The sequence below is a fragment of the Onychostoma macrolepis genome, chromosome 19 (genome assembly GCF_012432095.1).
Source record: "Onychostoma macrolepis isolate SWU-2019 chromosome 19, ASM1243209v1, whole genome shotgun sequence".
Taxonomy (NCBI): domain Eukaryota; kingdom Metazoa; phylum Chordata; class Actinopteri; order Cypriniformes; family Cyprinidae; genus Onychostoma; species Onychostoma macrolepis.
This window is the reverse complement of record NC_081173.1, coordinates 24,527,362-24,544,254: the sequence shown is the minus strand read 5'-3', so window position 1 is coordinate 24,544,254 and position 16,893 is coordinate 24,527,362. Positions and strand designations below refer to the sequence as shown.

At 36.6% G+C, this 16,893-nt stretch overlaps 1 protein-coding gene across 1 annotated transcript in view; it reads left to right on the top strand.

Moving 5' to 3' along the window:
* The window catches only part of bop1 (BOP1 ribosomal biogenesis factor), an 86,879-nt gene extending 71,982 nt beyond the window's left edge, over positions 1–14,897 (top strand). The window contains exons 11-16 of the mRNA XM_058753688.1: positions 7,171–7,303; positions 8,567–8,747; positions 9,212–9,503; positions 11,400–11,484; positions 11,668–11,775; positions 14,079–14,897. Of these exons, the coding sequence (XP_058609671.1) occupies positions 7,171–7,303; positions 8,567–8,747; positions 9,212–9,503; positions 11,400–11,484; positions 11,668–11,775; positions 14,079–14,232 (953 nt within the window). The 3' untranslated portion in view covers positions 14,233–14,897. The remainder of the gene's footprint in view (positions 1–7,170; positions 7,304–8,566; positions 8,748–9,211; positions 9,504–11,399; positions 11,485–11,667; positions 11,776–14,078) is intronic.
* Positions 14,898–16,893: the final 1,996 nt, after the last annotated feature.

The window sequence follows — 16,893 nt, the reverse complement described above, 5'->3', positions numbered from 1 at the left end:
CTTATCTTAGACAGATATTCCCGCTGAAATGTCCAGCACAGGTAGTAGTGATTATTAAGAGACTTCATTATAGCCATGGCTTATTGGTTGCCAAGCATACGCCGACACATTAAGCCATGGTGCTCGCAACAGTTTTATTTGATACAGAAACATTTTTTATTGCTCCGAATATTTAATAAAATAAAATAGAATTGTATTTATTTAATAATTATGTAAAATAATTCTAGTAATTAATAAAAAAATTATGCATTACATTTACTGTGAAAAAAAATAATTATTTTTTATATATATACACACACACACACACACACACATAATATATATGTGTGTGTATATATACTGTATGTGTGTGTGTATATATATATATATATATATATATATATATATATATAAGAAATATAAAAATAAATATGATATGGTTATGATAGCTATTTTTTAAAGCACTTAGACACTTTATGTTAGTATAATAAGTATGTTTGCACTATTTTTTTATTTTTTATTTTAAAATGATGTACCAATAAATCCAGATTGATTCTGGAGTACTTTGTTCTTTTAAATGTGGCCCCTGCTCTGTATGTGAGGTGTTATTGGACCGTTTGAGGTGAAGTCTGTCTCAGCGCTCTTACCTCAGCGGTAGCTAACAAGCTGCTGAAATCATTCCTCACTCACCCGCCATGATGTCATAGCTCTTGGCGGAGGGAGACGGGGCTCTGCGCTGACGGGACGAGCGACCCGTTCGGAGATGAGAGAGATTACGGGAGGCCTGCGGGTTTCGGCAGAGCCAGGATGAGCACAGACGCGCCTGAAATGTCCATATTCACTGGCGCTCCACAACGCGGATAAATCAATCACAGCCCGCTCATGATAGGTCTCATTTTCCTCCCTTCTAGACGGATTTCGGTTTTATTTTTATAGGTTTTGGCTGCCCGTCCTTATTGTTAGCCGCTCCGGGAAGCAGCTTCATTTGTTGACGTGTCCGTTTTGAGTTATTTGTCATTTTGAATGCAGGACAAACACTTTATTAATCTCAAGATTTTTCTCCTGTTTATGTCAGTTATTATAGTATTTAGATGCACTTTTCAGGAAGTTAATTTAAAAATTACCTTATTTACTGTTGTAATCATGGTCTTATTGTCCATGATTATTAATGCGTATTCATTTAAAGAATAAAAATGTTTTCAGAACCTTTCATCAAAATGTAATAACTTTCTATGCTCGACAAACACTGCAAATCTTGATTTTTCCCTTTTTTTAAAATAAGGATTTGGAATTATTTTAATTTAAATAAATACATTTTTTATTCTTTAAAAAATAAATAATTCTAAAATAATTTTTGAATTCTGTACAAACAATTTAAAAAAACAAATAATGACATCAAAAACTTGATTTGTAGGGTTTTTTTTAAAGCATTAAAAAAAAATATTAACCTTTCATCAAAAAGTTTCTCTCCAAAAATATTTTTTTGATGACATTAATTTTTGAATGCTGGACAAACACTTTCTAAATCTCGATTTTTCTCAATATAATGAGAAAATACAAATGTGATTCCAGTTCTGCGAGGATTATATGTTTAGGTCTAAAGAGATTTCATACATAATGGAGGAAAGGCCTCTCTTGAGTGCAGTCTGTTGATCATTATCCGTATTTTCGGTTCGTGGTCCTTTAGATACATAAATGCACGCTATAATCCATCGTATTCCCTCAGTAAGGCCGGCATCTGATTGCTATTAACTCGAGGGGGATATAAATTACTCGAACGAAACGAGTAGAAAGCATCATTTTAATAACACATGCAGTCAATTTCACTCAGCGTTAGCGATGGGAGCGGCGCAGCCAAATCCACAGAAACCAAATGATATTCGTACAGTATGAAAATGCGGTTGAATTTGCCCGTCTGATTTGAATGAGGTGATCCAGGTAACAATACCCGTCTTTCATATGCAGAATGGAAATGGTTTCCCAGAGTGCTTTGCAGTTGGGGTTCAAATAAGGCAGATAAGCAGGGGCAAAGAGCGGAAAATAGTGAAAGAAAGTGTGTAGATGGGGGCGGTTGCACTTTAGAGGCAATATCTGCTCAGCCGTCCATAACAAAGAACTTCATAAAGCGCATATGCAAAACCACTACAGTGAAGGGTTGCTCTTTTGTCTAGCTATAAAAATATATTAAAGCAGTAATAAAATGCCCTTTCCCACAGTAAAAATTGGCAGTTGACAACCTCCCAGGCATCACAACCCTTCTCGCCCTGGGCCTGCCCAACTTTCCTTGGGTTTGTTTGGTGTGTGTTTAATAGAGATAATTTATTCCATATCAATGGGTTGGGTGCTCATGACATTGCACTAGTGAGTCTTTTGTCCCAGGACTTTGTTCAGCCTCTGCGTCCTGGGCTTCCCCAGTTTTGCTTTTGCTGATTTGGGAATTGCAAGTCGGAAAGTCTTTTGTAGAGGTTGTGCAGCCAATGGTTGTAAAACTGGGCTTATTCATTTTAAATGCCTGCAAATATCAGGAAACTCCAGCAGTTTGCGCCTCAATTTAGTTTTTATTCTTGTTAGTGGTGTTTACTTGGTCAAGCATCATTAATACCAGTTATTCCATGGTCTGTCTGAATACTGGATTCTGATTGGCTGTTAGGTATGCAGTAAAACCGTTTAATGCACAGGTAGTTCCAAGTCAGTTTAATCACCGTTCCATATTAATGCGCTGCTTTAATTGATGCACACAAACCCACACATATCAGAGAGAGAGAGTCGGAGATCGCAGATCGCACAAACTTATCGCTACGTTATATTCCTCAGCAAAGAGGTGGTAAAATCGCTGTTTTTGAAGCAGCCTAATTAATTGTTTGTAGAGAGAGACACACAGATGTAGCGTGCAGGTAACGCATACACAACTGTCATCTCTCTCTCTCTATCCATCTCTATCTATCTCTCTCTATCTAATTCAATAATTAATTGAATTAATTGCTATAATTCATTCAAATAAATGTGACTATTTCATCTCTGTGTCTGATTTGAAGCGGACTGAATGCTAGAGCTAAGGTGCCGTAATGTACGAAAATAACTGTCATTTTTACCCATTCGGTCAAATGTTGCGCTGCAAAGAGCAATATAGTTTTAACTTGTCTATAACTTGGCAAATGATCATGGTATAAGCGGGATAATCAACGGCTTACCGTGCATTAAAGGATTTTAAATGCACTTCGTGGAAGCAACCTCCGCTTCGCGTTGGGTGGTTCTTTGCTCCCATGTCATGCATTTAAACCCCTTTAATGCCCAGCAAACCGTTGATTATCCCTTACTTATTATACTTAAGGTTAGTGATTTGATCAAACCTTTAACCTTCAAGTACTGTTCATACAGTTGGGGTCAAAAATGTTTTCAAAAGAAGTCTCTTATGCTCACCAAGTCTGCAATTATTTCAAGTTCAGTTTATTTATAAAGCACATTTTAAAAAAGGCCACAGGCCGACCAAAGTGCTGTACAGGTATGAATAAAAAAGAAAAGTTAAGTACACTAATAGCAGCAAAGTAGTTAAAACAGGACACTCTTATGAAATACTGTACACTAATAGCAGCAAAGCAGTTAAAACAGCACACTCTTATAGATCAAAAGCAACAGAGAATAAATAAGTTTTGAGACATGACTCGAACTCAAAGTGGGAGCCGATCTAATGTATAGTGGGAGCTACTACTTATTTGATCAAAATAATCAGTAATTTTGTGAAATATTATTGCTAATTATTTAAAATGAATGTTTTTCTATTAATATGTTTTAAAATGTGATGCAGGCTGAATTTCAGCATCATTACTCCAGTATTCATTGTTATGTGATCCTTCAGAAACCATTGTAAATTGCTGATGTGCTGCTTGGGAAATAGTATTTCCAATGTATTACCAATGTTGAAAACAGTATATTTTTATATAATCAGTAATATTTTTGTGGAAACCGCAGTAAGCTTGATTTCAGTATTCTTTGATGAATAGAAAGTTGCTGAATAAAAGTATTAATTTATTTCCAAAATAAGAAGAAAATGTACCGACCCCAGACTGTAATTTAACAGTCTTTTAAGTATTAAACTTTGTCAAATAACTCATGCCTTACTAAGTCATCAGACACTTATAGATGATAAAACAGTGGGAAAAAATCCATAAATTGAAGAGAACATTTTCAGAAGATCTGAGGACTTCAAAAATGCAGCAATGATGAGAATCTCGCAAGAATTTGGTTTTACAGACTCGCAAAAGGAAAACGCTGCAATTACAGCACGTGAAACCTACAGTTACAGTTTTTGCGCTGTAGTCAGATTGCAGTCTATGACATGAGAGAATGCGGTGAAGAAGGGCTGAGGTTACGCGACTGTGTACATATTTACATTTACAGAGCTCAGATCATGGCCTGAGAGAGCCTCAAATGGCATTCTTCACTAATGATGTGGCCAAACGAAGACGAGCGGTGACATTATAAACTGCTGCATGACACTGTCACTCAGGACACCATGAACTCACTGCAATCCACATGTTCTTGAATCAACGGAGACCTCAATCTGGAGACTAATTTATTTGGGACGTGAACGTTTTCAACACATTTAAAGTGTGGGGTCGAGCTTTGTTTACAATTTCAATTTTTTAAAAAAAAATAAAAATTGTATGTTTTTGAATGTAGATATTTGTCTAAATATACAGACGAACTGATTCCTCCTGTTTTTAATCCTTAAATTCAACACCCAGCACTAAGAAACGTGTAACTGTGAGAAAAAGCTTGATCGATAGATTGAGAAACTCCATGAGAATTGATTCTCAGCGTGAAGGCGTTGGGTGCATTTGTGAAGTTGGAGTTTAAAATAAAATGGAAGCTTTTGGGTGCCGTCCAAAAACACAACTACAAATTAACAGAGTGGCTAAAAGAGATCAGAGTGGTCGGCGGGGAGCCCTGCTCAGCCACAGGAAGTGCTTGTGCCTCAGATCCATACACTCCCAAAAACACGCTACACAACACACACATGACCCTGTGTGAGAAACCCTGGGCATACGGACCATTTCAGGGTATGAACTATGAGAAATAGATGTTTGTAAAGATGCTTTTCATCACATGACCCTGTAAATTCTTGGGCGTTTTTTGCCATTTATAGACTATAAGTAGTCATACAATTGTACAAAAATCAATGTAAATTAAAAATGGAGGATTTTAACTTTAATAATAATACATGTCTTGGTCTTTTGCGATTCATTTTGAACAGTTGTGAACAACAACTGTATCACTTTCATTCAAGTCTGGCTCCATTTGTGATTTTTTTTTGTGAGCAATTACTGATTTATTCAAGTACTTTTCTATAATTTCTTTATTTTTTCCTTTTAGAATATCCTACTTCACTTGTTTCAGATGTATAATGGTTTGCTAATGCTGTTTCTTGTTGAATTTAACATCTAATTTCTGTCATCCTTTGGGACACATTACTGTATTTTACTGTATTGTCTCAAAGTGCCATTACTGTCCTATAAAATGGACTTTTAACATTATTGCTGTATTTCCCCTCCATAAAGGCAAATATTACCGTCATTCCCATCTTATTTATGGTCAGCGTCCATGTTTGAACGTCTACAGGAAAGTTTTGGTGTCCCCTGCATCACACATACACACATCCGCAGCTGTGCAGGCCAGACAGGCCTCTCTGACCGCCAGCGGGTGTCCGCCACAGAGCCCGTCCCTCCTGCTATATCTGTCGCCATACAGCTCAATACTTAAAAAGTGATTATGGGTTTTGGAGTATTACACTCCACCCTCCAGGCCCGGCCCGTTTCCCCCGTGTTGTTTTTCTTGTGTTTATGAAGCATGCAGGTATAAAAGTTAAAATGAGATTTTACGGCAGCTTATGATGTTGTGTGGCTGATATGAGGAAAGGGTTTCCCGACTAATACGTCTGGAGCTGTTGAATGAAACAGAGTCGTGACCTATTAGACGAGTTGATTTTTAAGTGAATTTAAAGAGAAATTATGCATTGTGTTAATAAATTGTATTATGCAATCACAAAAATAAATATATTTTAATATATTTATACATTTTATAATTATGCTCTGAGGATGGTAACCGTGTACAGTTTTACAGTTTAATTTTACAAGCTTTGTAAAATGACATTATGCTTTTTGGAAAAACTATTTAATATTGATTTTGCTGCAAATTTACAACTTTTCAATTATCAGTTGTTTAAAGTCATACTAACCCCTGTTAAAAAGTAAAAAGTTTGCGGTATTAAAATCAATATTATTTTTATTATTCAAATATTTTTTATTTATATTTTTTTTTTTTTCCTATACTTGCAAACATAAAACATAAGGTGACAAATAATGATCGTGATGATAAGATGTCATTTATAAGTTATTTACTGTACAAAATTGTTAACAGTTGACAGAGTAAACAAAATATAGGATAAATGATAAAAGGAGAGTTTAGCTTGTTCTTTACCTTTAACTTGACTTCTTGGGAAAAAAAAAAAAATATATATATATATATATATATATATATATATATATATATATATATATATATATATATATATATATATATATATATATATATATATATATATATATATATATATATATATATTTATTTGATATTTACTTTTAAAAGAGGGAATAGAAAGATCTGCTAGATCTTTTATTTGTTTAAAAAGTTCTATTCTAACACGTAAGCTTTGACATCAGCTATCCATTATTAGTAATTTTTATGCTGTATGTATATGAGGGACATAAATGGCTCTCATTTTGAATAATGACCATCTAACAGCAGTAGCGCACAAACTTTAAACACCCGGCTTCTCTTTGTCTGTCACCTTCAGTAATCTTAGTATTATTATAGTGCACTCGTGCCAAAGTGCTGCTGTGTGTGTCACAGTGGTTGTGTAGCGCGAGGATGAGTTATCCTCCATGTGTGCTGCTGAGAGAGGAAGTGCCGTCGAGCTGACAGTACGCTTTACTTGTGCCAGAGACCCGAGCGTCTGTCCTCTCAGTTGTTCAGACGCTGAGACACACAACCCTGCGCACATTTGCACAACCATGTTAAACACATTTACCCATAACCCATTTCATTAAGTCATTCTGAAACACAGTAGTTTATGTAAATTCTCTTAACGAATACATTTAAGTAAAAGTTTTTGTTTTAACCCTTTGACCTCAGGCTCTGATGACTGTACGTTGCGTTTCTGGGAGGTCAGTACAGCGCGATGCCTTAAGACTGTGGAGGTGGGCGGAGCGGTGAAGGGTGTGGCCTGGAATCCCAATCCATCCATCTGTCTGGTCGCTGTCAGCTAGTAAGACTCGCCTCTTTTTTCTTATAGTCTGCATCTAAATGTTAATCTGTATGTTTTGTAACATTCATGTGATGTATATTATTTGACAGCAGATGATTTACAGGATTTATTTTTAATGGGTGTAGAGCTGCAGTCTGTTTAATTAGTGAGGTTCATTTTAGTAAGCCTCAGGAAAGACCAATTATGACAATGTTCATTTTGGAATTTGAGTAACGTTTTCAAGAACTTTTCTTGAATGTTCCAAGGAATTTAAAGAGTATTTGTTATTAAATAGCCAGCTTTTTTTTCTAGGTTAGTTAGATGGTTAGGAAGGTAGGTTAAATAAATCAGTATGGATGCGTAGATAAAAATTCTGATGTTGGTTGGTTTAAATAGTTCAAGTGTTGTGTGGTGAATAGGTTAGATAAATAGCTAGAATGAATCGATATTTAACATTAGCTGCATTTTCATTACAGATTTCTGCAAAACCTTTGTGATGTTTTATAAATGTCGAGTAAAAAACAATTTGAAATGACTGCGTTTCCATTAACCAATGTTACGCAACTCAAAACATAATGTTTTCCTCTCGTGATAAGTCATGCTAACTGATCTTGGTATGTTTTCGTATGTTGCAGCCACTGCACCAGTCATTATTTTTAATTGGAGACGTAGGTGTATATCTTTAGCGAAGCAGCGAGGAGAACCGCTTCTGGGCCACGATCAGCTCCGGTGGCCATGTAGGAGCCGTAATGCTCCACAGATGTGTGCAGTGTAAATAAGGGGTTATCCTAGCATTAATGGCAAGGAGAGGTCTGTCTTGGAGGTTCTAGTACAGTAAAAAATGATCATGTGACTTTTTTTGTGTGCAAGGTAACCTGTAATTTAAAAAAAAACTGTTTTCATTGGAGTTTTGCGAAATATTCCTTTCAAATTGCTCGGTAAACCTAATTTTTTGCCTGAAAAACAAACTTTTTTGTGTGATATGGGAGTTTTTGCAAAATGTATGCGTTTCCATTGGGCGTATTTTCAATTCACAATTCCAATTTCAAATAATGACTACTGTAGTTAGCTAGGTAGGCACGCTAGGTAGTAGGTCAGTTGGATGGATGGATGGATGGATAGATGAATGTATAAAGGATGGATGGATGGTTGGTTGGTTAGAGAGGTAGAGGATGGATGGTTAAATATGGCTAAATAGGTAGGTTAGATACTGTACATGGGATGGTTGGATAAATAGCTTGTTTTATTTGGAGAGATGGATGAGAACATGATGTTTGTGTGCAGTGACGATACTGTTGTCCTGTTGAACCCTGGTCTGGGCGACCGGCTGGTTTGCACCGCTACGGATCAGCTGATCTCTTCCTATGAGGAGCCAGAGGAAGTGAAGGATCAGTCTGTTCAGTGGGCCGTCGCAGAGGGCGAAGGTCACGAGCAGGGTCACCGCCTCATCCTCAAACACCCCAAGGTAATCAAAACAGATCACAACGATCTGATTATTCATAAGAATGACATCACGATAACCATTAGAAGGTCACATTTCTCCTCTGTTCAATTCGATATTTTCCAGTTAACAATAGAAATGAAAAGTCTTTATTTCCTTCTCTCATCCCCTCTGAGAGCGTCCGTCCGTCTCACGTGAGCCGCAGCCAGAGGCTTTTAACTATTGGCAGAAGCCACAAGCCTGTGGTCGTCTTTTTCCTGAAATGGAAAGAAATTTAAGACGCCTCTAGTGTCCAATTAAAACTACTGGAAAAAGCAAAGCAGCGACACGCGTTGGCAGACTGGCAGAGGCCGAGCCGGTGTTAATAACGGCAGTAAATTTAGTCCCAGCTTGTCTTTGAGGTTATAATTGGATTAATCGTCTGTGGATTGACCGCAGAATGACTTTGACCTCTGACCTCTAGCCACCCACTTTCTCTCTCTCTGAAGGCCGTGAGGCAGGTGACGTGGCACGGGAAAGGCGACTACCTGGCGTGTGTGATGCCTGACAATGGCAGCAGCCTCCAGGTGGCCATCCACCAGGTGAGCAAACGCAGGACGCAGAACCCCTTCCGCAAGAACAAGGGTTTGGTGCAGTGCGTGTCCTTCCACCCCATCAGGCCATATTTCTTCGTGGCCACGCAGCGCTATGTGCGAGTGTACAACCTCATCAAACAGGAGCTCACCAAGAAACTGATGGCCAACTGCAAATGGATTTCAAGCATGGCCATCCATCCAGGAGGTACGTAACGTCATTTCATTCAAAACCTTATTTACTTTCTTTTTTTTTTAAAAAGGAGATGTTTTGGAGAATCTCCTATGAATTTCCAATGCAATGAAAGCATATTAGGGCTGTCAAATTAAAAGTGCAGTCACATTTACTGTTGCTCATCAAAATTTAGTGAGTAAAATCAAGTTGTTTCAATGGGAATTATGTCTGAACGTACTGTGGCAAAGAAATTTCCCTATGCAAATTCTTAAATTTTACATTTAAATATTAAAACTTAAATATTACAGTATGAAATGATCAATTAACTACAGGCTGTTTGAAAAGCAGTTATTTAGCGTTTGTAGCTTTGGGTGTTTATTTCGTCGTCATTATTCTTATATAGTTCATCATACACTAGTCAATATGTGAAGTGGATCAAAACCTTTCATCAAAGTTGTCCTAAAACCAAAATGCGTTCTTGTCTTAGGACAACTTTGAACTTTTTTTTGATCCACTTCAAATGTTGACTACTATATTTTGATTTGTCTTTCAAGAAGTCATCTGAAGCCATGTTATTGTTTGGTTTAAGGAACAAATAGAAATTCAGGCTGTAGCTCTCAAATCTCATTTTTCTTGCGTGAAATAAAGTTTAAAATGTAGCAGGTTTATTGTTGTTAGCTGCTTCCATCCAAATTGTAAATTTAATTTATGCAAAAAAATGTAATATTGCAAAAAACTATTTCTAAATAACAGCATTTGCATCCTGTGAGCTTAAAAGAAAAAAATTAAGTAAATCAAAATTGGAACAAGTGTTATTTTAGTGTTATTTATATACTATTATGCTATTTATTATTTTGAATTTTAGCTTGTTTTTTTTTTATTTTTCATTTTAATTATAGCTCAAGATTTAGTCATATAATTCTGTCCTTTTGTCATTTGTACTAGTTTTTTTTTTTTTTTTTATCTATTTAGCTTCATTTTAAGTAATTTTAGTGCTTAAACTTATTTTATTTCAATTACTTGCCAAGACAAAATTTCAAATTTTTTATTTCAGCTTAATTTAAATCTTAAAATAATAAATTAAAAATAATAATTTTTAGTAGTTTAGTAAACAATAAACTATATAACAATAAACCACCCTAATTGGCGCAAAAAAAATAAATACAAGTTGTAGTCTCTGAAAAAGCCTCTGTGGCTCTTGTTAAATAAAATGTCATGCTTATGGCGAACATCAGGTTTGTTAGTAGCAGATGTCGTATGTCTGGGTAACATGGCTTTCTTTTGATGTACATATAAGAATTTATCCTGTAACTGTTACAATCTTAGTTTTTGTACTTCTGCTTTAAATTTACATATAAATATGCTGATATAAACTACGTTAAATGCCATTGGTGTGTCTCCTAACCAAATGATGCACAGTTTCTATTATTATGTCCAAATGAGATTTGAGAGCTACAGCAGAGAAAAAGATTTTGAGTGAATTGTGATTTTAAATGTTGGTCTGTTGTATGGCTTCAGATGACTCAAATCATGTGGATTACTTTAATGGTGCTCTCTTGTCCTTTTGGGAGCTTCAGATGTCCTGAATAGGCTTTGAATGAATGGAAAATATCAGCTTGGAGATTTTTTAAAAATACTTTGTGTGAAGAAAGTAAGTCATTGGTTTGGAATGAGAAATTCATTTTTGGGTAAACGATTATGGACGTTAACCTCTTACGGTAACCTTTGAAATAAAAACTGGCAGCATTCTTTAGCCTGTTACGGTATGTTATATAAAAGTGAGTGTTTGGAGGTGACCAGAGGAAAGTTATTCTGGCTTAATATTCGTCTTGGTTTCTCAAAAATGTCCCTGAAGTGACATGTGACATCAGTGACCACTCTCTGGATGTCAGATGTCATTTCTTACCCCTATTTTCCCCTTTTCCACAGGCGACAATGTGATATGCGGTAGCTACGACTGTCGTCTGGCCTGGTTCGATCTGGACCTGTCCACCAAACCATACAAAGTTCTCCGGTGAGTCAGCACGAGCAGGTTTTTGTAATTTGGGCAGTCTGGGGCAGACTTGAGGGAAATTGTTGGTAATGCTGGGCCTGTCAAATGAATGAATGTCTCCTTCTGGGACTTGGAGCGGTTCTGTGTAACGTCCCTCTGCTGTCGGGACGCTGACGGGTCTGTCTTGTGTCTCTGTCCATATAGACATCATAAGAAGGCTCTGAGGAGCGTGGCCTACCACAGGCACTACCCGCTGTTCGCGTCCGGCTCTGATGACGGCAGCGTCATCGTCTGTCACGGGATGGTCTACAAGTGAGTCTGATCATCTTTCTGTCCGGGTTGTGTTTTACTTTTTCCCCATTGTCACTTAGTCTGCTGGATTCTCTCTTCTTTGATTTTCTAATCCCTCTCCATTCTTTGGCTGTGTTTTAAATAGCATGCTAGCAGGAAATGGTAAGCCTGCTGTGCATAATGTGTGCCGTAAGCTAATTTTCTCTATGCATATTATATCTGGGTTAGCGTGCAGTATACAGTAGAGTATATTTCAAGGAATACTGTGTGTCACAATGCAATGTGCTCAACTTTCCATTTCCAGCGTAACAAAATGAACTAGAAGTAATATTAGATGTAGTGCTGTCAAACGATTAATCTCATCCAAAATACGTTTTTGTTGACATAATGTGTGTGTACTGTGTATATTTATTATGCATATATAAATACACACACATACAGCATGTTTACATGTGTTTACATGTATTTACATGTATATATTTATATTCATATAATTTCTATATGAATTAATGAAATTATGAAATGAAATTTCTATTATATGAAATTATAGTATATATAAATATATTTAATATATGAATATATTTTGAAGAATGTTGAAAACCAAACAGTTACATTTACATTTACATTTATGCATTTAGCAGACGCTTTTATCCAAAGCGACTTACATTGCATTCAAGTCACAGTTTTCACACTTTATCAGCTCTTGCTTTCCCTGGGAATCGAACCCGTGACCTTGGCGTTGCTAGCGCCATGCTCTACTATTTGACTACAGGAAAGCAGTTACCGCTGGCCATTGACAGCACATTGGAATAGTAAAGTCAAGTACATTGTGGGAAACTGTAGATTGTGTGCAGTGTAATCTGGTTGTATACTGCACATTTTAGTGCATATACTGTAGAAACCTTGCGTACTGCACACAGTGTACATACTGCATAAATAGTGTAATATGCTGTTCTGAGCACGGCCTGTCTCTCTAAACGTGGTGTAGTTCTCTCATGTCTGTATTTTCTTCTCTGTCTGTCCATCTGTTTCTCTCGGGCACGTGTCCAGTGTATCTGCAGGGGTAGACTATCATTCCTGCAGTTTGGTCAGGGACGCTCTTTGAGCGGAGCTAATGATCCGTGTACGGTACAGGGCAAGCGAGATCTGGATGAAAAGCCTTCATCAGCTGGCCTTAATAGATCTCTTTATACTCAAACTGAGGATGTCATGTTATTTTTCCACTTCTTTCTTTCCCCAGTCAAACTGTTGATGCATATACAGCAAACCATATTTCCAGAATTCACTGTTTTATGGCCTTTACGGCCCTCAGACAGTTAGAAGAAATGGCCAACAGATTTTACCACAAAATTTGGGTAGAGAAAAGGGAACTGTTTTTGTTGGGATGGGAAAGGATAGTTGACTAAGCTAAAAATAGTGTAGATATAGGTAGACTAGATTAGTGAGGTCTGTTAGCAGTTTATAATTTTTTTTATTTGAGGTTTAATATTGAAGACTTGTTGAATGGTTTTATTTAGTTTTGCCATCTTTCCAATTGAAATGCATCTTTGATAAGCAAGCATTCTAACTTTTTGATAATTTGTGTTAGAAACAATTTGTGAATTTTGTTTAAATGATTACATTTGTGGTCAAAATGACTTTTTATAAACCATTTTGACACATATTAGTTTTTTACTCTGTATAAATTATAGTGTTCAAAATCTTATAATTTAATTTTTTTTTTTTAAATAATAACTAAAATTTGTTCATAAGACATTTAAGATATTTTATCTAAAAATGTTCATGATTTAATAATTAAATCTGTACATGAGACATTTATAAAATTTTCAATATTCAAATTTTATACATGTGATTTAATTATTAAAAAAATTAACTGCACAATGTTAATTAAAATGTGATTTAAAAATGTACAGATTTGGGTTTTATTAATTAACCAAAAAAATCATAATTAAATCATTATTAAAAAATATATATATGCACACAGGATATTTAAAAAAAATTATAGTAAAAAACTTAATTTAATATTTCAAAATTTAAAAACATAAAATACATTTTAAAGGAAGCTAAAATAAATGAAGGCATGGTCAAATGTTTTAAAGCTGGTTTTAATATGACCTTCATATAACAAAAAAAAGTTTGAATCTGTTAGGTTTAATAAAAATCAACTTGTGTGTCATAAAAGTGCCTGTAGTTGAAGAAACATCTATTGGCAGAAAAGAATTCAGGCATTTAAGAATTGTTATAGGAGCCAGATTTCATGAAAATCATTATTCAGAGTTGTGAATAACACTAACCTTTCTAATGTCTGTGTATTAATCCTACAGCGACTTGCTGCAGAATCCTCTGATTGTTCCAGTGAAGGTTCTGAAGGGTCACACCATCACTCATGACCTCGGGGTCCTCGATGTGACCTTCCACCCAACCCAACCCTGGGTGTTTTCCTCAGGGGCCGACGGAACAGTCCGTCTTTTCACCTAGAGAACAAAACGAAAACAGCCCTCCATCGGGAGCCGCAACCTCGAGTTTTCTCAACCAGAAATTACACACCAGTTACGACTCGATGAGGTTTTTTAGACTTGCTGCTCTCTGAGGACATTGACATGTTGCTGGCAGAAATCAAGCGCCTGATCTAATATTGAACATGTCGTTATAATATGTGTTTTGAGCTATGTTTTACCTTTTTTATGTTAGAAGAAAATACATCCAGCCGCTCGTAGATTCCCACAGGACTCGAGTGCAGCGTTAAAAGAGAGACAGGTTTGGTTTCAAACCCAAAACTGTGTGTGCTCGGAAAGGCCCGTTTCCGTATTGGGCTGTCAGTGCCCCACAGCAAATCAAGCCCAACCGCTAATCCTTGGACAAGGAAGCTGAATTTGAAATGAAACAAATGTCCAATGTTGGGCCTTGCCAAAGGAAACAAGACATGAAACAAAGCTGCAGACGTCTGTCCTTCACTTACACCTCCTGATGTTTTCTTAAACCGCCGCCTGAAGCGTTTCATCCAAAAATGGCGCTACTATCGACTCCTACCAGCATCAACGTGTCACTTTTTCTTTTTTACCTCCACCTGTTCAGTTGTGAAACCTTAACCAGTTGTAATTCAGAGACCAGTTACTTTTTAATTAAACATGGTGTTTCTTGAAGAGTGTTTGGAGTTTGTTTTCTCTTTCTCTTCTGGTTTCTTGCCACAGGTCAGCGAGGGTGATTTTCAGGACTCCTGAATTATATGCAGCGAGGGTCTGGGAGTTGGTTTCGTTTCCTCTGCTGAGAGGCCCAGACGCCGCTGATCAGACGGCATTGTGTGTTATAGATCATATTTCGTGGAGGCCGTCCACCTGCGGGCCCTTCTCTCAACTCCAGACGTCGGTCTCAAGGCTGTGAGCCTCTCTGTGTGGAGATTGCAGTCCTTTGTTAATTTGCCAGCATCTCCAGGATTGAAGTGTTTGTAGGCCAGTGTAAATTAAATAATATTATATCAGATTACAACACAAAATTGCTTACCAAGCATGAAAAGTACTGTAATATTTTATGTGGTATTTATATTGAAATACCTCCATTCTCCAGTAATAGGAGTCTTACTGTGCAATTTTTATATCGCAGTGATGGTGTGTTTCATGGTAAGCTTAGTATAAAGTGGTTTATATAACACTATCTTTTGATAATTCATGATTTAAATGGTTTACAAACCAAAAAAAAAATAAAAATGACTGCTGAAAACTAAGATGGTCTTGGCAGGTTTAAGTTGGTCTCCCAAGTTTGATAAGGTGCCCAGAGACCAATTTTAAATTAATTTGTGCAACATTGATAAGCGTCCTTGAATACACCCTTTCCTCATTTGCTTTATCACGTAACATTCCACTCTCTTTTCTTTAATACTCTCATGTTTCTTTGTCACTCTCATGTGTAAATAATGTTTAACAGCATTTCGGATACATCTACCACAGTATCGGTTCAGTATCGACTCATCTCTTTCAGCGAATCGAATCTTGAACGACTCGTTAAATCTAAAATGTTCTATTTTCAATCTTTGCTCATATTCCAAATTAGGAAATCATTATAATGCAAGATGCATAATGAGAAACACACAGAATTAGTTCGACTTCTGAGTCACTAGATCGGCTGTGGCATTTTATCATATCACGCATTTTTATCCAGGAAAGTGCTTATTCTTTTCTTTCGCGCTGAATCAGCATTAATTTTATGGTCACTGACAGATTGCCAACCAGATGACCAGTCAGTGCGGAGTTCGTCCGTCGATCAGTTCAGCCAGAGTTGACGTGCGCCAAGCCAGTGGAGGGTCTGTCTGGATATTATTCTGTTATTTATATGATTAGCGTCCAGTACGCCAGGCACATTCTGTTTTGGGGATGTCAGTTATCTAAAAATAACTTAAGAAACAGTCGTTGTCAGCGCTCCAGTGGTTTTCCCTCAACTCTACAAAAACATGAATGTGGTAGCAGTAATTCAGCGGAGCGTGACTCCTGTGCTCATGGAAAGAGACCGAAGCCTGATACACGAAAAATATGCCTATCTTGGCGATTATATTTAATGTTGCTAAACAGGAAGCATGGCTGACTTTTTGCGAAGTACTGTGGAAAACTGGCTGATGAATTTAGTAGAGAAGGAAGTCTTTCGTAAGAATGCCAGCTGTTTAACGACTGTCATGAAGAAAGATGCTTTTTTGCCCTAAGATGGTGGCATCTACCAGCCGGGCATAACTGAACCAGGAGAACCAGTCAAAACTTGACTAATCCACAGAATGAATAAGTTTACATGCAGTTAAATTTCTGCCGGAATAAGAAATAATAATTTGTCTTTTTAAAATGTCATTTAAAAGCTTTAAGGCCCATTCACACTGTAGTAATAATCATATTACCATCAACACCTGTTATTTGAACCCTGCAGTACGTGCCTTAATGGAATAGTTCACCCAAAAAAATGAAGATTCTGTCATCATTTACTAACTCTTAAGCTGTTTCATGCCATTATGAGTTTCTTTCTTCTGTTGAGCATAAAACAAGATATTTTGAAGAATGCTGGTAACAAAACAGTTTTTAATGGTATGAAGAAACTACTATGAAAGTCAATGGCTTCCGTCAGCTGTTTGTTATCAGCATACTTCAAAATATCTTATGTTCA